The sequence below is a fragment of the Crinia signifera genome, chromosome 5, assembly GCF_055691185.1.
Source record: "Crinia signifera chromosome 5, ASM5569118v1, whole genome shotgun sequence".
In the NCBI taxonomy this organism is placed as follows: domain Eukaryota; kingdom Metazoa; phylum Chordata; class Amphibia; order Anura; family Myobatrachidae; genus Crinia; species Crinia signifera.
Window position 1 is genome coordinate 168,657,839 of NC_139221.1, and position 23,881 is coordinate 168,681,719.

Consider the following 23,881-nt stretch of genomic DNA (forward strand, 5'->3'; position numbering starts at 1 on the left):
TGCACTGATAGATCGGTGGATGGCGGGGGGGTCGTGTGTTTCAAGATACCCGGAAACCCCTGCTTCGTGCGCGCCTGATCGCATGTAGGGAAAAAATCCCGGGGGATTTTTTTCAATCCCGGAATTTGGGATTGAAAAATGGTCAATCACGGGATTCCAAGGATTGAGTTCCCAAATAAAAAAAATGCTCAGATCAACCGCATATTTACCTTATATGGCCGGGTGAAAAGTGGGCAGGTGGCTGGGAGCCAGGCCAAGAAAGCAATGCAGTGCCGCTGGGGGCAGGCTGAGTGGCTGGAAGCCAGGCTGGGAGAGCAATGCAGTGTGGCTGGGGGTGGGCGGAGCGTCTGTGCAGCTTGCACAGCTGCACATGCACAGTCCTGAAATACCCGGCAATTTTGGGGCCAAATCCCAGGTTCCCGCTGATCCCAAATTGGCTACCCTAATCGCATGTGTGCTTAAACACATCGCTCAGCACAGTGCTTTAGAGACATCGCTTGCCCCGTATGTACGGGGCTTTAGAGACATTTACTCTCACTATTTAATTAGTTCATGAAGATGGATTAAAAAGGACACTGTTAGGGTTACACCTCTCCAAAAATAAAGGAGAAATAAATGCTATGCATTTTCCAACAGGTTCATGTTTATTTGTACCTAGCACATACAATAAAGGTTTACACAAAATGTTGATGGAAACTTTTTTGTAAACAAATATATATTTTAATATACGTATGCGATTTAAACACACACACAGGCAGCAGCATCCTCTTTCAAAAGAAGGTTCTTTTCTCAAGGGCAAGGTTGAACATAAAAATAGTAGCCGTACTGTTCTGAATCAACAATACTAAATACATACATATTAGAACATCTATATTTCATATTAAATAGTGCAAGGCCCACAAAAGGCATCCCTTGTGAAATTTACCAAAACATCTCACCATCCAATTACTTTCTTTATGCTGTACAAGCGCTTCTTCTACGTAGACTGGGGGACTGACTGGGGGGCACTGAAAAGAAATTATTCTACAGTGTCTTTTGATACAAAGCCTTTAGTAAAAAAAATACAGGAGGAAGCAAGATATATGTTAATTTGGAGGGGACATGTAAAATAAATTTGCATTTGAAGACCCTACACATGGCACTAATAAAATCATATACAAAAACTATAAAATCAAAATTCAAAGCTACCAGTATTTGGTTTAAACAACTCCAGAAACTCCAAATCTTTACACATCAAATATTTACATAATCAAAAAAATCCTTAATAAGCTCCATCAAGATATAAAATTAGCTATATATATATATATAAAAATGTATGGATTTCCCAGCAGCAGGTTACTACAACCAATTCAGTAAGCTTCTCTGCAGAATAGCAAAAAATGTCAAGCTTTTTATATTCCCCAGTAGTTATCAATATCAAATGACATTTCCAGACGTGCAGTTAGCGGCCAGTTCATATTCTTCCAGGACAAAGGGAAATATACTGTAATATATCTTTTACATCCCAAGGCTCATTGGATTATTAGTTCAAAATTACATCATTAGCATAATTTAATGACCAAATTTTTTTTATAAAAGAACAACCCAACCCCCCTTCCCCCAGTATTAAAAAGTATTAATTCCATCTTAAATCAAAATGTGTCATTTGTGCAACATGGTGTATGATTTAAAAATAAAGCAAAAAGAACTTGATAAAAATCCAAAAAGCCTTTAAATATATTAAAATGATCAACATTTAAAAAGGACACATTTTATGGACATATCGGATCATTATATTACATTGACGGAGGACACTGAGTACGTGTATGAAAACTGTGCTTGTCCACCGTTTTCCAGAACATAACAGGTTAGTAAGGTTTTGTAACATAAGCACTGCAGACAGCTCATGCATAGACCACATTAGTGCTTGTGTGAGCAGGTGGGGCAGAGATTTGGAGTTGAGAGGGGGTGCTCAAATTGAATTCTAAACTGCAGTGCAAAAAACAAAAAGTATCTATTATTTGTGAGTTACATTCAAAAGTGGCCAGTATTCACCCTGCATGCATTTGCATCCCTTGCACTAAAGCATGGTTTGTTCAGGTACTACAGTTACTTGCGCTTTCATACTTTATTCCCAAACCAGAATTGGGGTCTGGGGACACAATGCAGGCTAGGCAGACAATGTAGCTACACGCCAACCACCATATAAAAAAACAAGTGACACTTACAGCATCGGCAATGATATTTAGTGTGTGGCTAGAGCTGGTGAGGGGCTTCATTCCAAAGAAAAGCTGATTTTCCTGATTCAATACCACTAGAGATTAAGGAGACGTGTTTGGCATACTGATGCTCAGGATGACGGCAGTCAGAATTCCGACACTGGTGAGAAGATGGGTGCCGATCCTCCAACAATGCTCGTGATGCTGGGAAAGGTTTAGGCAGTATAGGGGAGATTAATGATAGGCTGTGGGTGGGGATGGTCAAGGTGCACGGGAAGTGTCAAGGTGCATGGGAAGTGTAAAGGTGCCCATACACAGTACAATTTTTCCTGTGCGTTTTTAACTAGATCACATTGGATCGCAATGCGATCAGAAGGCAGTACAAAAAGTAAGTGCAGCACATACTTTTGTACTGTGCAATGAGATACCCGCGGAAGTGCGCATTGCATCGCACAGCACACTTGTACAGTGTATGGGCACCTTTAGGGTTAGGCACAGAGAAGGGAGGGTTAGTGTTTAGCACTAAGGGGGTATGTTTTAGGTTAGGCTGCAGGAGGAAGTGTTAGACGCTAAGGAGTGGTGGTTATGGTTTGGCTGCAGGGAGGGAGAGATGGTTTAGAACACTTACCTAGCAGGTGTTGAAATTCTGCGCATCAGGATGCCACTGTCTGTCCTCTGACAGCCGGCATACCAAGTGCTGGGTCGCTGATACGGATATTAAGATAAGATAAATAGGTATCATATCATAGATCAGATATAGATAGGGAAAATCTTGGAGATTGGAGGGAAACGATGTACCAACTAATAATCCTGTAAACCATCAAAGGTTTGAAACATCTCCACCATAGACAAATATTTCCCACAGGCCCACCTATATGGGTCCTGCCTCCGATAGATGTACAGTATTTGTGGAGAGCATTATATTGATAATAGTTGTAAACGTATTATACAATATAGATTATCCAAGTATTTTAGGCGAACAAAGGTTAGAAGATTAATGTCTATACCTTCTTTTGAGAGTCACCACTAAAAAGGCACTTCCCTGGAAGAGATGAATTTTGGTTTATTTGCATTTTACATTATTTGATTGCTGATAAAGATCAACCTAACACTGTAGCATATGTTGGCCGAAAAAAAAACAGCAAATCCCACATTACAGTCGAGTCAGCCATTACAAATGTACATAGGAAAAGATATCCCCAAAACTTAAATAGTCTATATACAGTATTGCTCATGATATTCCATAGCAATATACATATTGGTTTATGATCAATGCCACTGTTTCTACACCCATCCATTTATCTTCTCAAATGTAGCATGTGAATAAATTAAGATTTGTCCAAAATGCAGCTGTGGGAGAGTGTGCATCCAACATGAGACCCGTGAATATTTTGCTATCTGAGAGAATAGACTCTTTGCCATTTTTACATTAAGCAATGCTTGAAAACAAAGGATGGACAGACAGATGACTTCATGAATGCAATGGTATCTGTGATGATTGTTGAACTTAGTCTATGATTTTCAAAGAGTTGTCATGAGTTTGTCTTGATACATAATGCTTTGCATGCCTCCCAAATTCTTCTGGTTCTGATCCTGAATGTATCGTGTGTTTCTGCCATCTCCACTGGAAGCTGGTTTCCATAATGGCCTGTCGTCATGAGAAGATGGCCTGCAGTGTTTGCACAGTTAATGGTTAGTGACAGATGAAACCATTCAAAACAAAAACATATACTGTATGATTAATGATCAACAAGCACTTAGTAAATAGTTTATTATCTCCACCCTATAACCCCCATTTATTTTGGGTGGAGTCCAATGAATTGTGATAACTTTGTTCTACTAGTCCAGGTGTTCAGAACGTCCCAATGCTCTTATCTTTTTTTATGTCCCCTCTAGGCACATCAACGGTCTTAGGGCCCGATTCAGGTTGGCTTGTTAGGCAGCATACATTCGCTGCCTAACAAGCCCATAAGCGCCACGCCTGCCTGCCGTATTCCACCCAATACCATGCGAACGTCCTGCCTTTTTATGGGGATGTCCATAAAATTCTGGGGGCGTTCCCCTGCTGCTGCCCCATGCACAACCCCAGCCCTCCCTCCCTCCCCGCATTGAATGACCCGGCAAGTGTGTAACTTGCCGATGCCGTTTGCTGATGAGGTTTGCACATGCACAGAAATGCGCAAACCCCGACTATCGGGTACGAAATCAGATCGCAATGAGCGATCCTGAATTTGACCTTTCGTTTTAAGGATAGCTATACTGTGCAAACATGTAACATAAGTATCTCAGTGATCCTTAAAACTTGGACTGTTAGGGGGCTGTTCAGCTATATGGCTAATTTATGGCAAAAGATAGCAAGCTTTTTACTGTGCTGAAAAACCATGACTGACATGTGGAAACACACTTACGTGTAACCAAGTTTATTTCCCCATGAGTAACCCAGCTTTCTGGGTTTTTCCATGAATGTAACCTTGCAGCTCATTTGGTCCATCTGTGGGGACTCACAAGCTTTTAGAAGATCCCTCCCTTAGTGTGCCTTGAGGATAGAGGTTGGGAAACACTGCTCTGTACACCTGCCAGAGAAAATTATCACCACTGGGTAGCAAAGGGGACTAAATCAGACTTTTTTGGGACCAAAGGATTGTGGGGGAATACAGCTTTTTATACTGTACCATAAATGACTCTATTCCACCACAATGTAAAAGAAAAAAAATGAATACATGAAACACAGATGAGTAGATTGTGCAGATTTGTAATGGATATGTAATAAAGCTTCTGTAGTTGTAGATGGCAAAGAAGGAACACACCACCTGTATAATGTACCCAGATACATAAAATTGGTGGGTAACTAGAACTATAGTTATCCATAGAGAAATGAAGGCAAGAGGGGAAAGAGTAATCCACATTGAATTGCTCAGAGTGGTAAATAAGGCATTCGTTCAGCTTTGCCAACATAAAAATGCATTCACTTTCGATCAACCTTGTCACAGTTAATGACATGTAAATGTGTAAAACAAAACCTGAGTGCCTGCAACTTTGTTAGAACAATCCCAGAATGTTGCCAGAGGGCAGAAAGTATAGTGTTTGTTGGGAGGAGGTATTGCTAAGGATCCCAGATCACGCTCTTGCCTGGCAATTATTTAACTACTCTGCAAATAATTAAGATATGTTCTGGAAAGAAAACTGCCACAAATCCACAATTTGTAGAAATCATAAAATAAACAAAGTAATTAAATGCGTGGCAACTGTCAGTATTCTCTTGTTTTGAAAAATGAGATTGACAAGTTGATAGGATAAGAAAAATGTTGTTAAATTTAAAAAAAAAGTAATTCTATTAGGCTAAAGCAGTCCATTAGTGTTTTCCTAATCCATACTCCCTGTTAGCAAGAGTTTTTATTGCCGATTTATAGTTCATGCATTGGGTCATAGGAAAGTTAAAAATGGAGGACAAAATACAAGGATTGTCTATGTGATTATAAAGCATTAACACCAAACTATTCATTCTCACTTTCCCTCCTGCACACAGGACTGACTTATCAAATTTACAGACAAAGGGGCAGATGTATTAAGCCAAAAAAAAAAAAAAAAAAGTCAGATCGCTATATATATATATATATATATATATATATATATATATATATATATATATACATATACATATATATATATATATATATATATATATATATATATATATATATACATATACATATATATATATATATATATATATATATATACATATACATATATACATACCATTATTATATTTGTAACTAAGGTCACTGAAATAATATTCTTGCTCTAAGCTCCAGAATCACTACTACAAAATAAAGAAATATAATAGTCTAGCCTGCCAGAAAGTTGTGTTGCAATAAATGGGAGGATACAGCTATTATGTTTAAAATTACAACAAATAGGTCATCAGCTGCAGCACACACAGACAAGTTGGAAATATAAAATAGGTCTGTTTTTCTATCAAAGGACAACTCTTCAAAATACTTAGTCAATCATTACATTATTATTTTTTTAGAGAAAGGAGTTTAAAATGTCCTTTGATGTCCTGTTAATGTCCTTTTAGAATAGAAATAACATGTATTCTCATATTTAAGTGAAATAAAGCCATAATCTATCTATCTACAGTATCTATCGAATTCATCCTACACACATCATACACATTCCACTGGGACAAGTAGATAACGCCTCAGACGCAGTATTAACAGTATAGGATGTAATGGTGCAAGTTGTAAATAAAATAAAACACAAATGTGTTTTATATGAAAAGGTAGAAACAGTAAAGAATAAAATAAATTGTAGACATCAGTAACAAAGAATGCATCATATCTCTGGTGTTCTTAATCCATTCTGCGTGTAAATCAGCTTCATGACCCAAGGCTCAGCTTTTAACAATGTTTTCTTTTCTATTATACAATCCTTAACTAAATAATCAGTAAATGACCTAAAAAGCAAAATTAAAGGAGAGTATTTTTACATTCTGATTGAATGTATTATTTACTAAACAGTGGTTTCTCAAAGCAACCAACTGTTGGAGGATATGCTCACAAATGTAAACCTACAATATTAATTGCAAAAACAGCGGTCTTTTGCATTTAACAATATTACGATTTTAAATTCTACAGGTAAAAAGCATGGAATTGGCATCTTTAAAAAGCCATTGTTTAGTAAATACCACTTAGGGTTAGTGTCTTGTTACATAAAACAAAAAAAAAAAATCCATTGTGCAGTTACTATTGTTTTCAAGATCGCCTAGTGATGGAATTATTGGGAGTACTGCCACTACAGAGTTTGGTATCCTCTTCTGAACAGGCCCATGTGCTGTGGATAAATGGGCTGGCTGTTCTCAGCAAAGTGTGAAATCTGGGCTGCTCGATCAGTAACACTAGGCACCTATATATACTTTGCTAGGTTGCCCAGCAACGCATAATTCCGCATTGGGTTTGCCTCTTATGTTAGGAACACCTTAATTTAAAAGAACAATATTAATTCCTGGTGTGTCAGATTTTTTATACTATTAATACACTTCACAATAATGGCAACTCCTTTGTTTCCGCATTCACTGCATAATGAGCAGCCTTCAAAGCAGCAATTAGCATGGTTTGCAGATTACTCATTAGATGCATCAGTGTTCCTTTGGGTGTTGTTACATCTATGTAAATTAATGTCACTAAACAAGTGTTGCTAAAGTGCACCTAATAATTCTATTTAGTCAACAGAGACTTGCATGCCTCCATTCCTTTCTTGTTTATCAGAACTACACGGGTGTGGTAAAAAAGATCTACAGCATGTAGGTAGACAGTCATTAGGCCGATATGCATTAGATAACCTGGATAAAAAAGGTAGACAGACAGTGGTTAAGGTTGACCTGTGCAAAAGGTCAACAAGAAAATGGTCAAAAAGTTTTTCTATTACATTTATGAGGTGTCATTTTGTATGTTTTATCAGGTGATCACAATTAGAGCAGATGTGTTTCCCCACAGACTCTTTGCTCAGGCTAAGGGGGTATTCAATCTGGCGTCACTGCTTTCGAGCTAGCCCGACAGCCGTGACCCTGTCCTGTTCTCGGTCTGCTCAACCGAGAATAAGCAGGCGGGATTCAATGTCCCTGCAGCGGGACGAGAAGGAGGCATGGCCGCGAGCTGTGGCCAAGAAGAGGCAAGCTGTGGCTGGGAGCTCGTTACTTCCCGGCAGAATGAGCCTGGCTGCTTGTGAAGTTGGGCTTGTTCTGCTGAGATACCCTGTTCAATACGGTCGGGGAAGACAGCATTGAATAGGGCCCCGCAGCCATCTTCCCCATCAGAAGATGGCTGCAGGTGATTGAATACCCCCGAAATTGCTTACTGCACTCGTTACAGATTACGGTTCCCAATCATTGTCCACGTGTATAGTAAATGAAGCAAAAAGGTAGGATGACATGAATTTCAACAAATCCTTGTGGAAAATTGTCTTGTTGACATTTTGTACCTTTCTACCTTAATCACTGTCTACCTTTTGACTCTGTCAATCATATGGTGTTGACCTACTGACTGTAAACCTATAATCCGGAACCTGAACTACACTCCTGAAAAGCACAGAAATGTTGTTAGAAGCTTTGTAAATGAAGGAAAGAAATGTCAAACCTGATATTGGAAGTTGTGTGCGGATGCCAGTGCTGCTGACTCGGTTGTATATTTGGAAGGTATTGTTGCTACAGAAACAAAACAAAGTTTTTAATTTATTGCACATAAATATACAATGATTAAATACTGCACACATTTATCAAAAATGAGTAAAATTATATTTTCTAGGAATATATACAGATAGCCAGTAGTCAGAACACCTGCAGCAGCATCCCGGTGCTAAGAATCCTGACAGGGGTCCAGTTGGTATACTTGCCTACCCCCTGTCCCCACCTAACCCTCCCGACCCCTAACCCTAAAGCTGGGTACACACCTACAGATCTATCTGTCCAATACAGTATGTCTGGTGGAAACAAAAACCTAGTAATGTGTGGTAGCAAATAACAGTCAACTATTGGCTTCCAAATGCTGGAAAATGTCCAAAAATATTCTTGTTAATTGAAAAAGATTTATATAAATTTGTCTGAATGACCATTGTATGTTTTCCGGTAATTGGGAACAAATGGTTGATGGCCATTTGCTCCAGTACATTACCAGGTTTTTCCCACCAGACAGATTGGACAGATAAATCTGTAGGTGTGTATCCAGCATAACGCTCACTCCTTGCAGCCTAGCCCACACTCTAGTGCCAAAACCCTACTTCCCTCCCACTCCCTAGCAGCCTCACCCTAATCTTCCCCAGATAATTCCGATTGGGATGCTGGCAGTCAGGATTTGAGGCAGTATTGTATTCCAGTGCCTGTGGCATCCTGACCATTGGTATGTTTACCACATTTCTATTCACTCAAATGAGCTTTAAGATGAAAAAAAAAAAAAACTACCGTATTTTTCGGACCATAAGACGCACTTTTTCTCTCCCAAAATGTGTGAGAAAAACTATGTGCGTCTTATGGACCGAATATAACATGTGAAGCAGAGAGCTGGAGCTTACATGGAGCTTACGTAAGGGGCAGCGCTCCCACTGCGCTGGGTGGGAGAGCCCAGATAAAGTGTGCGGGTAGCGCCGGTTCCTGGATACTGCTGCGCTGTCATCTCAGAGCATGGCAGCAGAGCCCGACATCTCAGAGCATGGCAGCAGAGCCCGACATCTCAGAGCGCGGCAGCAGAGCCCAACATCTCAGAGCGCGGCAGCAGAGCGCCCGCATCTCAGAGCCTAGCAGCAGAGCCGGCACCATGTGACTCCCCTGCTCCCCACCCCCCACCTCCATCCACAGGAGTGCACCGCGGGCAGCATTAGCTGAGAGCCTGGATGCGGGGAACCACTGGGTCTGTATCTACAATACTGTCTACAGTGTGTGTGTGTGTGTGTGTGTGTCTATGTGTATGCTGGCTCTGATGTGTGTGTGTGTGTGTGTGTGTGTGTGTGTGTGTACACGCTGGCTCTTATGTGTGTGTGTCTATGTGTATGCTCTATAAAGTGCAATGTTACTGTCACTCAGCCCACACTACTCTGCTTTGATTTGTACATAAATAACTGATGAATTTCTTTGTTTTCACTTAGAAGTGATAAGTGGAGCGCAGTTGTTCCTGCCTTTAATATACCCACTTTCAGTACTCAAAACCCCTGCTAAAAACTGACCAGAAGAATTAGATTGCAATCTTCATCTAAATTATTACACTATTTGGTTCAGAATATTTTTTTCCCTGTTTTCCTACTCTAAAAACTAGGTGCGTCTTATGGTCAGGTGCGTCTTATAGTCCGAAAAATACGGTATTTAGTGGGGGGATGGAGAAGTCTTCTTATCTTGCATTGCTCAGTGGCAGGGCAAGAGAAGGAGTATGTGTGAGAAGTCGGGAACCCTTGAAAAATGTGGCTCCCTCTCAGGCAGCGTACTCCACCCCCTGCTGCCGCATACCTTAACAGCCGGTGGGTTGCCATCCGCTGCTCTTCAGACAGCAAGTGAGGCACTTGGGTCTGACATGATAAATCTGCCATGTACAGCACCATGACACAAAAGCAGCAGAAGACAAGTTCTTAACAAGCTACTGACTATCTCTCCTTCATGTCAGCAGTCAACCCCCCCCCCCCCTTGTATCCAAGTCTCTAAATGAAGATATATTTATGAAAATAAATTCCTCTAATAAGTGAGGTAAACAAATACAGTAAAGTTTCCTCTGCCTAAGATAAAGATAAAGCTCTGATAAACATTCTATCATTTATTCTTTCCTCCAGCTTTACTAAAAAAAAAAAAAAATTACGAAAACACTGATACACTATAATGAAATAAAGCTTGCCATTATACCTAAAAGTGAAAAGGATTATATGTAATATCTTGATGAAAATATTACCAGGTCCATTGAGATGTGGGGATGGCTGGTGAATGAGGACATTAAAAAAAAGGAACACACTTTTCAGGTTCCATAAATTGTGTCACGAAACCAAAAGTATATGGCAGCAGCTGTCACTTTGGTTGCAGCCATTACTGAGAACTAATGTGGCAGCCAACAGGCCGCCTATTGAGACGCCCACTGGATGCAGCTCCAATCCACCAAGATGCACACCATTGAGTACCAACCAGCAGACATCAGCCAACATCAGACTTCTAAGCAACCCTATGTCTCCAACATGGCTGTCACCGTGATTGGGGCTTTTTGAATTCAGTCCTTCGTCTTTTTGCAGTAGAAAATTCGTTTTAATTTTCCAAAACCACATAAGAATTAAGAACTATAAAATGTTTAATTAGGCACCTAAGTTAGTTTATGATAGTCTAGAACCATCACAAATGAAGAACTTCCAATGCAGGAGTGAAGTTACCATAAATATCTGTGCAGGATCAAGAAAATCCTCTAAAGCCCCATACACACTAAGCAATATTGTTCACAAAATCGCTCAGAAAGGCTTTCTGAGTGATATTATTTACAATATCGCCTAGTCTGTACACTCCATACAGATACACGTGTTGTGAGAAAACCCCCTCCTTTGTCTGAACAGGTTCAGATGAGGGAGTCCTCATTAATGATGCACCATGACCATGCTCTCTTTTCCCCACCGAATTCGACAAGTGTGTGCCTCCTTGGCAATAAAACTGAGAAAATGGTACTCTTTACTTAGAAGGGCGCCCATCTCGGCCATCTCGGGCATTGAATGCACAAAAAAATCAGGTGCGATGCGACAGACGAGATGCCCGAGATTTCCCATAGAGAACAATGTTAAATGTCTCAATTGACCCGATTTTCCTGTTCAATGCCTCAATTGACCCAATTTTTCCATAGGAAACAATGTTAAATGGGCCACAGAGGCCAAATAGGCACCCTGAAGTGAATAATGGCCACCCGAATTGTTAACGCCACCCCACGATCAACGTCAACCCGAAGCGTGGCGAGCGCAGCGAGCCCGCGAGGGGCGGCGGTACACGTCCTACGACCTTTTCATACCCCCACTATCCACGTCGGCGTGGAGTTGAGAATAGAAAGTGTGGCGAGCGCAGCGAGCCACCGAGCCCGAAGCGTGGCGAGCGCAGCGAGCCCCGCGAGGGGACGCGGATACCTTCACAGGGCTTCACAGCTGTCCGCGTACCCTCGCCCGAGATGCCCGAGATTTTTTACTAACGATGCCCACGATCAAAATCGTGGGCGCCCTTCTAAGTAAAGAGTACCGAGAAAATAATATAAGGGGCAATGCCACTTTGACAATAGAGGATTTCCGGGTAGACAAAGAATCAGCGGTAAAGCGCTGGAACTTGAATAAGGACTGCCACTTGGACGCTGTGGGGTAACTCACTTCCCTATGCCACCTAATTAAACCCCCTCCCCCCATTAGGCAGAGATAGGGCCATTGGTAGGGTTTACGGCAACCCCCTACAAACTACAATGCTTTTCTGTAAGAATTACTGTGCAGGGACAATGTGGAAGTTAAAATGTTCCACCTCACCATTAGGAGGTGGTAAACTCAGTTCCACCCCATCCCCCCTCACTTTAACCCCTGGTTTCACTGACCACCGAAGCATGACCATATAATATAACTTCAATTCCAGAGGCGTGCAGTGGAATATCTAGAAGCTTGTTAACAGCTGGTTCATCCGAAGTGACACAGTAGCTGATAGTGGCTGGTTAGCCTGTCACAGCACTGTATCCGGTAGCAGCTGGTTAGCCAGTTGCGGTTCTGTAGCTGGTCACTGTACTGTAGCTGACAGACATTGGTTAGCCTATTGCAGTAAAGTATCTGGTAGCAGCTAGTTACACTAAACAGGAAGTTCACAGGATCGACGACTGGATGCCGCAGGGTGCAGAGTAGAAGCAGGATTCCGGGTATTTACGGAAGTCAGAATGACAGCTGGAATAGCAGCTATCTGGCTGCACATCGGCAATCCGGAATACAGTGGATAGTTATGCAGCAGCCATAGTCAACTGCGGCTAAGAAGCCGGACAGCAAGTGGAGTCTGGATCTCGGCTGGGAAGCCAGGCTATTGTCAGGGTACTGGTATGGCAAAAGGAACAAAAAGGGCCAAGTACAAAAACAAGCTAGCGTACGAAGCGGGTGTCTGGTAGCAATGTTGCTGAAGGCAACTTTCTAGTTCTGGAGCTGAACCTTTAAACCCTTTGCCTAGCACTGATTGGAAGGAAGGACAGAGGGAACATGCAATCCATGGCATGGACTGAAGGAGTTTCAGTCTGCACTACCAGGTGAGAGAACAGAACAAGCCACCAAAGATTTACAGATGATCTGGCTTCAGCCTGGATTCTTGGATTCTCTCCAAGTGATTGGCAGCATGAATGCAGAGTGAGTCAGACTGAGACACGTAGACACAAGTCTGGTAACCTGATTAAGCAGGTTCGTGACATGGTGTTTTAGCATACAATATAATGGTGCATCTGCAGATGCAGTAGTACATCACAGAAGACAGCAGGGGGCGTGTATTCAATTAAATTCACAGTAGCGGCTGTGACATTGTGTCCACCTCTCAACCAGCCCCTGAGTTTAGCACTTGAAAATAATTTAAATGTGTTCAACTTCATGATAAAAAAAATTACACTATACTGTGAAAGCAGCCCGTTCATGTTATGATTATACTCAGCACAATACAGAAATTGCTATTTCACAACAAAATAAAAAAAGGATTACAAGTGAAACTAATTTACCTGGTAATTCTGCATTTCAGACGTATTTTTTGTACTGTAGGGAGAAAAAGAATAGAAAATCTTAGGAAACACTGCACAACTTTAGAATTATAGGTATGTTTATTAAATATGGTCATGTCACAAAATTAAGTTCTCAGTGCAAAGCAGGATTTCCCTCCAGTTCCAACACAAACACATCTGTTAAATTGTGATTTCGTATTAATAGTAATACATTAGTATAATCATATTTACTTAAAAATGGATACAAGTAAATGGGAAACACACATTGCAGAAGTAAAAACAAACAATTTCTATATAGTAATGCTCTCATCTATTTTTTTTAAAGGATATAGGACTTAAAAATAAAGATTAAAGTTTCAGTAAGATCAATTCATTCACTCCATCTAGGAATCTTTGGAGTTAGAAATAAATGGGGGAAATTGGAGAAGAGTATAATAATCAAACACAGCCGAAGAACCCATTAGGGGGGGGGGGGGGGGGGGGGGGGGGCACACTTGGATGCTTGTGATAGTATGGAAATCCTGAAATGTACCAGTAACTGCAAAATATCCACTGTACTGTACCATAATCTATATATATGTATACAGTCTAAATGACTTCCGACATGCATATACGGATCCAATATGTAATGCCGGCGGACGGAATCCCGGCGGTCGGAATCCCGACCGCCGTAATCCCGACATGGGGGGGACGTGGAGCGCCCCCCCCCCCCTTCCCCTTGCGGGCTCGCTGCGCTCGCCACGCAGCGGGCCCGGTGCCTCGCTACGCTCGGCACACTATTTTATTCTCCCTTTCTGGGTGTCGTGGACACCCACGGAGGGAGAAAGTTTCGGGATTTCGGCGGTCGGGATTCTAGTGTCGGGATTCCGACCGCCGGCAAATTGACTGCATCCCGCATATACTACCCCTGTAAACTGTCCTACTTAGTAAATATGTATACATAATACAAATGGCAGTTAGTGGCTTTTTATGAAAACATTAAATTGGTTATTATCAAATGAGGGCTTATACGTAATCAATAAAATAAATAAAAATAATACAATTAGGCGGGATAGGGGGGTGCAGTTATTGTTGTGCCTAGGGGCACAATCACCCCTAAATCGGCCCCTGCAAAAAGTCTGAATGGATAATATTGACTATTATTCACTGTATAGAACATGTCAAATTATGTATGAGGCTGCATTGATTTCTCATGTACAGCCATAGGCGTGCACAGCACATTTTATTAGGGGGTGCACCGTCAAAGGGGTGTGAGTAGCTCCACCTATTGAGCATGTCTAACACCGCCAATCAGGCAGCCACAACATAATCTCCTGCCTATTTCAGTTTTCATCTTCTAATTACTCTGTGCAACACTAACAGCACATGCAAAGTGCAGTTATACACATATATGGATGACACAGGTATGTAGTAATATGACAATGGTCTAGTACAATTACCAATGCAAACACACATTATTGAAGGATGGGCGCTTCTTTAAATGGAATACGGTTCTAAAAAAGCAAAAGTCTTTCAATAAAGGTATCGCTAGCGGCAGGGAGGTGTTAATAGGGGTGGGCACAGCACATAACAGTTGGCATGTCGACATATTGTTCTTCTTGCGCACATTTAGGACCTAGTCCTAACTGCAGAATAACTCTATCCACACTGTGCCAGTTAGCAGTCATGATGGTAGACTTATGATGTTAACATTTTGTCAATGTCTAATTTTGACTGCCGACATTCATTCTAAATGTTGTCATTTCCCCTACATACCATGCATATAGTGCCAGATTTCCCACTAGGCACGTGCCTAGGGGCGGCACCTGCTGGGGGTGGCATGGTAGCTTCCTTCCCTGCATTATACAGTGGAAAGTGCAGATCGAATGGGTCAATGCATGGAATCTAATGGCAAAGGAGGAAGAGGCTCATTATATTCTATACTACGGGGAGCGGGGGAGGAACATTATACTCTGTAATGTAGGGAAGTGGAGGTACATTATATTCTATACCAGGCATTCCTAACCACGGTCCTCAAGGCACACCAACAGTGCAGGTTTTAGTGATATCAAGACTTCAGCACAGATGGATTAATCCATTGGCGGATCTAGACTTTTCTTCTAGGGGGGGCGGTTTACTGTTTAATCTTGACCCTCCCCCTTCAGTTCTGACTCCTCCCCTTCCCAGTCCTGGCTCTTCCCCTTCCCAGACCTATCTCCTCCATCATACAAATAAATATATTGTACATTTGTTATTTGCTTTATTTTAAGCAAAACACCTAAACCGGTGTATACCCTGATGAAAAATGTTGTAATAACATTTGAAACGTTGGATCACCTGACCGTTTGATTATTGTCATTTTTTCTGGAGTGCCACCCGTTTGTGTGTTGTTATATATTGGAGTGGGTCTCATCCCCCTCTCCTGGGAGGGCACCCGACCCGTTTGTCTGCTGCTGCATGGAGTGACGGCCACCCTCTGGACCCAATATATATATATATATATATATATATATATATATATATATATATATATATATATATATATATATATATATATATATATATATATATATATATATCACACACCAATAAAAGCACCAAATAATGAAATAGACAGAATATTCAGCAATAATGAGAAAAACAGAAATAAGTAACTTTTTGCTAAACAAAATCCATTCTTCAATTTCTACTATTTGCATAGCAATCAATCACGCTGTCCAGGTATACTGCAATTCCCCTATGAATATGTACAAGATTCCCTGCACTGGAAGAGAGGAGCTCCATCTGTACATATGATGCCAGAGAACAATAGCTCACCTTATTATTATTATTATTATCAGTTTCTCTTATAGCGCACACATATTCTGCAGCGCTGTACAGAGAATATTATTACCAGTCAGTGGCGTAACTACCGAGGGTGCAGGGGGTGCAGCTGCTATGGGGCCCGAGCTGTTTCCAGGGCCCGCTGCTCCCCCTGCACCCAGTCACGCTGCACTGCCTAGCTGGGACTTTCTCCAGCGGATTAACAGAGCCAGGACGGAGACAGCAGCACGCACGCACGCAGCATAAATCAGGAAGTGTCATCTCTGCATGTGCTGGGAACGGAGGTGAGCAGATACAGGAGCTTGAAGAGACTAGAGGCACACTGAGAGACAGTACAGAAACACTATAGTGACTAGAGACTGGTTATAGGATAGGAAAGAGAGAGCCAGGGAAGCCTTAATAGAGAGACTGCTGATAGGACAGAGCAGTCAGAAAACTGGGGAGTGTAGGACAGAGATAGAGATTGGGGAGTTAAGACAGAGACTGTTGCTAACAGACATTAGAGAGAGCTAGGGGAGGGAAGGAATGGAGAGACAGTCAGAGAGTGATAGGGGAGACTGGACACAGAGACTGTTGCTGGAAGAAACAGAGAGCTGGGGGAGTGATGGGACAGAGAGACTGTCAGAGAGAGAGAGATGACAAAGGCAAGTTGGGAAACAGAGACTGAGGATGGGACAGAGAGACAGCCAGAGAGCCTGGGAGTCAAACCACACAAAGACTGCTCCTGGGGATTGGATAGAAACAGTTAGAGAGCTGAGGGAGTCACAGCACACAGTGACTGCAGTTGTGGATTGTACAGACACAGAGAGATCCAGTGGATTCACTTCAGAGAGAGACAGTCAGAGAGAAGGGGAAGTCACAGGACACAGACAGAGAATACAGTCACAGAATACAGAGACTGGGATGGATTTCTAGACGCTGGGGGGCCCCTTTTAAAATTTTGCTATGGGGCCCACAAGTGTCTAGTTACGCCTCTGTTACCAGTTATTATATAGCGCACACATATTCTGCAGCGCTTTACACAGAATACGAGTGGGGGAGGCATTGACAATGGGGGTGCATTTAACATTGTAAGCACCCATTAGGGTGCTTGTACAATTAAAAATTGAATCGCATCGCATGCCGCTATATTGCATGCGATGCGATTGCATAAGACGCACTTCAATCAAAATCGTGGGCGCCGTGCTAGGAAACAAGTACCGAAAAATGACACCACACAAAAGCACAATATAATACCACACAAAAAGTATTCAATAATCTGGAGAACCCACAGGTATATAAACAAGCATGGAGAGCCCCACACAAATACTGGAAAAGGAAACTAGGTCTTAGAATGGTGAGCTTACAACTACCGGAATCGGGCCAGAACAGGCAAATAGACTCTCCAGAATAAGAATTCAGAAGACCCAGGAACTACTGGAGCTGAGCAGAAGCAAGTGAATCAGCTAGACATAAGCTACCACCGGCGGGGATTTGCAGGGCTGAGTCCATTATGAAGGCCTTGTGGCCAATCATCAATAGAGCAAAAAGCCCAGCCCCCCGGCGCTGATTATCCAGCACCCCCTGTTGCCAGGAAACCGCAGCAGCGGAGAAGCACTTCGGCCACTGCCGTCACCTGGTGTTCCCTGCTGCCTAGCAACTGCGGAAGAAGTAATCCTGTCGTGCCATCCCCCCGGGTCCCTGGTTGCCTTGCAACAGACCCCATATACGTTGCTGTGGGAAGGATGCACTGGAGGCTGCCGCACGTTGGGGACCTGTCCGGAGCGCGTCCGGCAATCAATATTATGTTCGTTGACCTTTATGGTTTATACATTACAAAGAAATATCTTTTATTATTATAATTTTTTACCATCTAGACTATTGTATATCATAAATAGAAAAATTATATGTTTTATCTCAGTGAACTTAATGATTTTCTTTACTCAGACATTTACAAATATAAACAGGCATACTGTTTGCAATTTTACTATGGAATCAGTATGTTATATTGAGAAACAGTCAATTTTATGCCACAAATGACCAGAGACCAGTTTTTGATGGATACTACTGTATTTATAAAAGGCCAACATAAATTTAGCTCACACACTTTAAAAAACTATGATCAGTTGCTACCGTTCCCAGGGCCAGATGCACTAAGCTTCAAAAGTGATAAAATGGAGAGTGATAAACAACTAACCAATCAGCTCCTGCTTGACATTTTTCAAACACAGTCTGTGACATGACAGGTAGGAGCTGGCTGTTTATCACTCTCCATTTTATCACTTTTGAAGCTTCTGTGACCCAGAATCTCTTGATGAAATCATGCATATAGAATGTTTGTTTGCCATACTCAATCACCCACAACTATATAATCCTTCACTCTTGTATAGCAACTCTACAATATTTACTTCATAAAAGGACACAAATCACTAGAATACAAAGATAGGTTAACCAGGCTGAGTATTTTTTCACTGGAGAAACAGAGGTTGTATGTTGAGGTGATATGATTAGTATGTTCAAATACAGGATTGGGAATCATATGGAACGGAGATGATTTGTTCACTAACAGGCCTATACTTAGGACATGCAGGCATGTACTGAGGCTCGAGAAAAAGAAATTCCGTACTGAATTAAGAAAAGGATTCTTCACCATTAGAGCAGTACAATTCTGGAACTCATTGCCGGTGGGGGTGATTACAGCAACTACTGTTAATGAATTTAAATCTAAATATTTAAATTTAAAACTGGATACATTTTTGGCCACTGAGGGAATCCTATAGATATGACTTACTCAAGTCAGTAATTACAAGTTAGATAGGTTGAACTTCGATGGACAAAACATCTTTTTCAGCATTAATTACTATGGGGGTTATTCTGGTTCACTCATTCTGGCAAATTCCTTCCTAAATGGACAAAACCATGTGCACTGCAGGGGGGGCAGAGAGAATTAGACTTGGGTGTGTTATTTTGTTTCTGTGCAGTGGAAATAATGACTGCTTTATTTTCACACTGCAATATAAATATCACTTTGCAGTAAAACCCCACCCAAATGTAACTCTCTCTGCACAAGTAACATCTACCCCACCTGCAGTGCACATGGTTTTGTCCATTTGAGAAGGAATTTGCCAAAAAGGAGTGAACCAGAATAACCCCCTTTGTTACTATGTTACTTCCACTTCACCAGTGTTGTGACTATTTTCCCTTTGTGAAAAGGACCTGAATGTGATGTGAGGGCAGAAGTTGGTAGTTGTTTATTTTATCTGTAATTTAGGTTGGTGTGGGTTATTTTCTTGTATTTTAAATGCAGTGGACCTTCACGTACTCCCTTTGCTTGCCACACTTCTGGCAGAGGTGGTTTGCTTCACTAGTCACAGTTTTATTTTCTCCCCTCCAGGTAGACGTAGATCCAGTGCATGATCAGAAATGTCCTCAAGTTAAAGGGGTTCTAGCTGCTACCATTTCATCAGACCAGAACTAATCTTCCTAAACCCTCATAAAACCTGGTAGAAGGTAAGTTAAGGCAGCACTTAAATACTTTAGGTCAGGCATGTCCAAACTATGGCCCTCCAGCTGTTAACCTACCAATCCCATCATGCCTTGCCAAGTTTTGCTATTAGGGAATGCTAAATCTATGGCAAGGCATGCTGGGATGTGTAGTTTCACAACAGCTGGAGGGCCATCGTTTGGACATGCCTGCTTTAGGTGAGTGGTTCTCAGGACCCAACACAGTTCACGTTTCCCAGGTCTCCCAACAGGTGCACGCATTATTGCCAGACACATTTTAAGTGGAGGTAATTATTTCACTTGATTCTGTCAGACCTGCAAAACATGCAGCGTGGGGTCCTGAGGACCAACTCTGAGAACCTGTGGCTATTCTATTGAGTTCGGGTGACTCTGAAGGTCAACTAAGAATGCCCTTTAGGAATAGCCTTTGCTACAGGTAGGCTTTCATAATTAGACAATTGCTTTAAGTGATTTAGGTCATTGTGAAACTATCAGCTCAGACAGATAGAGGAGTCCAGCTTCACAAAAGTAGTATCCAAAAACAAGGTTAGAGATCCAAGGGTACTTGGTTATATAAAATGAAATTACCTTGTGTTAGTACTCTATGCACAGGAGTACACGTAGTATGAATAGCCCTACTGCGTATAGCATAAACACAAAGTACTTTCATTTACTATGACTCAGTACCCAGAACATTGTTGTTGATTGTTTTTTTGTATAAAACCTGCCCTACATCATGTGTATTCAGCAATAATCGAATTATGCTGTTACCCACTATTCACCATTTGTAGACTCTGAACCTCATTGCTAGGAGATATTTTATGTTACACAGAGTTTATTGGAAACATGAAGCACCCGTGAAGACCCAGAACAGTGTGGGACAGAGGAACAATTTTAAGTCTGTTGCTGGTCCCATTGGGTGCTCTGTGGATCATGAAAATTTTGGTGGGTAACATGCTACGTGGGTTGTCCCCTGTATGTGAAAGCTTGAGGAAGATACTTACAAGAATAGCACAGGCTCATTAATGAAATCAAGAAAACAGAAGAAAAAGGCCCGTAATCAGATCTGATCACAGTACAAATTTGTTCTCAAAATGGGCAAAACCATGTGCACTGCAGGTGGGGCAGATGTAACATGTGCAGAGAGTTAAATTTGGGTGTGGTGTGTTGAAACGGAAATCTAAATTGCAATGTAAAAATGATGTAGCCAGCATTTACCCTGCACAGAAACAAAATAACTCACACAAATCTAACTCTCTATACATTTTACATCTGCCCCATCTGCACTGCACATGGTTTTGTCCATTTTGAGAACAAATTTGTACTGCGATATGATCTGAATAAGGACCTAAATGTATATTTAATTAAAATTAATTTGTCACGTAATGTAACATAGTAATTAAGGTTGAAAAAAAGATGTTAGTACATTGAATTCAACCTACAGTAAATCATATCTATAGCATTTCCTTTGTGGCCAAAAATGCATCCAGTTTTGATTTAAATCAATTAACAGTAGTTGCTGTAAATCACCCCCACTGGCAATGAGTTCCAGAATTTTACAGCTCTAATGGTGAAGAATTTTCTTAAATCAGTATGGAAATTCCTTGAGACTCAGTACATGCCCGTGTGTTCGAAGTATAGACGTGTTAGAGAACAAATCATCTACCCGTTCCTTTTGGTAGATGTAGATGGAATTCTGTATTTGAACATGCTAATTATATCTCCTCTCAACCTCGGTTTCTCCAGTGAAAACCTATTCAGCCTGGTTAACCTATCTTTGTATTCTAGTGATTCTAGACCATTTACTAGTTTAGTCGCCCTTCTCTGTACCTGTTCCAATTCATTTATGTCCTTTATAAGGTGCAGTGGCAAGAACTGAACACGGGAGTATTCCAAGTGTGGTCTCACCAATGCCTTGTAAAGAGGCACTATCACATTGGCATCCCCTGAATCCATTCCCCTTTTAATTCATGCCAGTGTCCTGTTTGCTATTGCTGCTGCACTTGAGCAGTGTGTACTATTACCCAAATAATGATCTAAAAAATACCCCAAATCCTTCTCTACAGCAGAATTCCCTATAATAACTCTATTATTTATTTATTTCATTTTTGTTCCCATAAGGAGTTACATTTATCAACTTTAAACCACATTTTCCACATTTCCAGTTTAATTAAGTCACTTTGCAGTGTATTCACTCTGAGTTAATTTTCTTAGTCAATTTCATGCCGTCTGCAAATATTGCAATCTTACTCACTATTGTCACTACCTATATCATTAATTAATATAAACAAGGTGAGTCCTAATATTGAAGCTTGTGGGAATCCACTTTGGACCTTACCCCAGCTGGAATGTATGCCATTTATCACCACACTCTGGATTAATAACTCTTTGTACAATCGGGGACAATTACAAATGTTATTTCCTAACCCTAAGTTACCTAGTTTTATTAATAACCTTTTATGAGGCACCTTGTCAAAAGCTTTAGCGAAATCAAGAAGTATTACATTAACAGATTTCCCTAATTCCAACCCCCTACTGACTTCCACATAGAAGCAAATGAAGGCTCAGCATGGGTTCATCAAAAATAGAGCATGTCAGACTGAGGGGCAGATTTATTAAGCTTGGAGAAGAGATAAACTGGAGATAAAAGGGAGAAAAGGTAAAAGGAGATAAAGCACAGCCAATCAGCTGTGTTTGAAAAAGACAGTTGGGAGTTGATTGGCTGGTGCTTTATCTCCTTTTACCTTTTCTCCACTTTATCTCCAGTTTATCTCTTCTCCAAGCTTAATAAATCTGCCCCTAATTTACTTATCACATTCTGCTGTTGATATGTGTTGCAGTTTAGTGGATAGTGGTTTACTGATGGTCACTAGAAACAGTAGGGGAACTAAAGTGAAACAACTATACAGAACCCCTATAATATTTGTTAGCCAGACACATGATCAGATGATAATCTGGTATGCATATGGATTATTTGAGCCTTGGTACACAAAGCCTCTATATGCCATGCACTGCAAGATGCCTGGTGAACCCACAGTTCCTGTTCTACTCAGCTAACATGCTGCTTTTCTGGACAAAAATGTGTCCTACTCTCATCACTATGCGAATAAGGAAAACACTGTAATTTCGCATTTTGTATGCAGATACAGTTACCGTCACACACACACACACACACACAATAAAGGCATGCTGCATATTATTTTAATTAACAAGGTATGCTTGTACTGTAAGTCTTCGGATAAATTTAAAAAAAAAGTTGTACAGACAGACACTTGGTGCTACCGAGTCATGTCATGAAGGGCTGTTTAACATGCAAGGAGGGTAGATGTGTGTCGACACATCCGTATGTAATTAGCGGACAAAGCCCACTTGGCAGCACTTGGATTGGCTGTGCTGTGAAGAAAGGAATACTACTTTAGGGACATTATCTGTTTTCTCTTATCAACCAATCTCTTATTTGTGTCTAGCGGTCTTTCTGCATGGCCTCCTGTGTGTCCCTGCAGTTTCTCAAGCTCAACATACAGTATTAAAAACAGTAATAATCTTCACTTTCCACTTCATCGCTATCCAAGCTTGATAAATATTTTATTAAATTCATTAAATCAAAAACTACCAGTCTGACCATTTGCTATACCTATGGCAATAGTGGCTTTTGGCTTTGCTGGTTATATTTTTCATTCTTGTTCATAATAACCAATATTTGGCTGGATGTTGTTCAATACAATACATGCGCTTCCCTCCTTACATTTTCTTTTTTTGTGTGTATTTGACACTGTTTGACCTGTATTTCTTTTCTTATATCAGTAGATAATTAATGCGATTATCTATTTTCAAACAACAAAAAGATGCATCATTCATTGTCTAGACTCTAGCCTCTGTACTCTAGGGGGCTTGACGCAAAAAGTGCATAAGAGCCACCGGCACTCATGCAATTTTTTTTCTGAAAATGCATCTTATTTCAATCATGTGTAAGAGGTCCTTGGCAAACACTAGAACATGACATTTTGTATGCCGATATAGCCGCAGTCAGAGTACACACATGCCTAATAATTTAACTAGCATAGTCTGATTGTGTGTGTCTTATTTACACAATAAGAAGGGGAAAAGGTACTTGTTTCCTAGCACGGCGCCCATCGCATAAGATTGTATGCCTTAATTAAGGCATACAATCTTATGCGATCA

General features: G+C 41.1%; 1 protein-coding gene across 1 annotated transcript in view; it reads right to left on the reverse strand.

The window, feature by feature from the left end:
* Positions 1–623: 623 nt before the first annotated feature.
* Positions 624–23,881, reverse strand: part of EPB41L4B (erythrocyte membrane protein band 4.1 like 4B) — a 165,027-nt gene continuing 141,769 nt past the window's right edge. The window contains exons 14-16 of the mRNA XM_083188266.1: positions 13,415–13,448; positions 8,336–8,403; positions 624–3,867 (exon numbers count right to left, since the gene is read on the reverse strand). Of these exons, the coding sequence (XP_083044392.1) occupies positions 3,720–3,867; positions 8,336–8,403; positions 13,415–13,448 (250 nt within the window). The 3' untranslated portion in view covers positions 624–3,719. The remainder of the gene's footprint in view (positions 3,868–8,335; positions 8,404–13,414; positions 13,449–23,881) is intronic.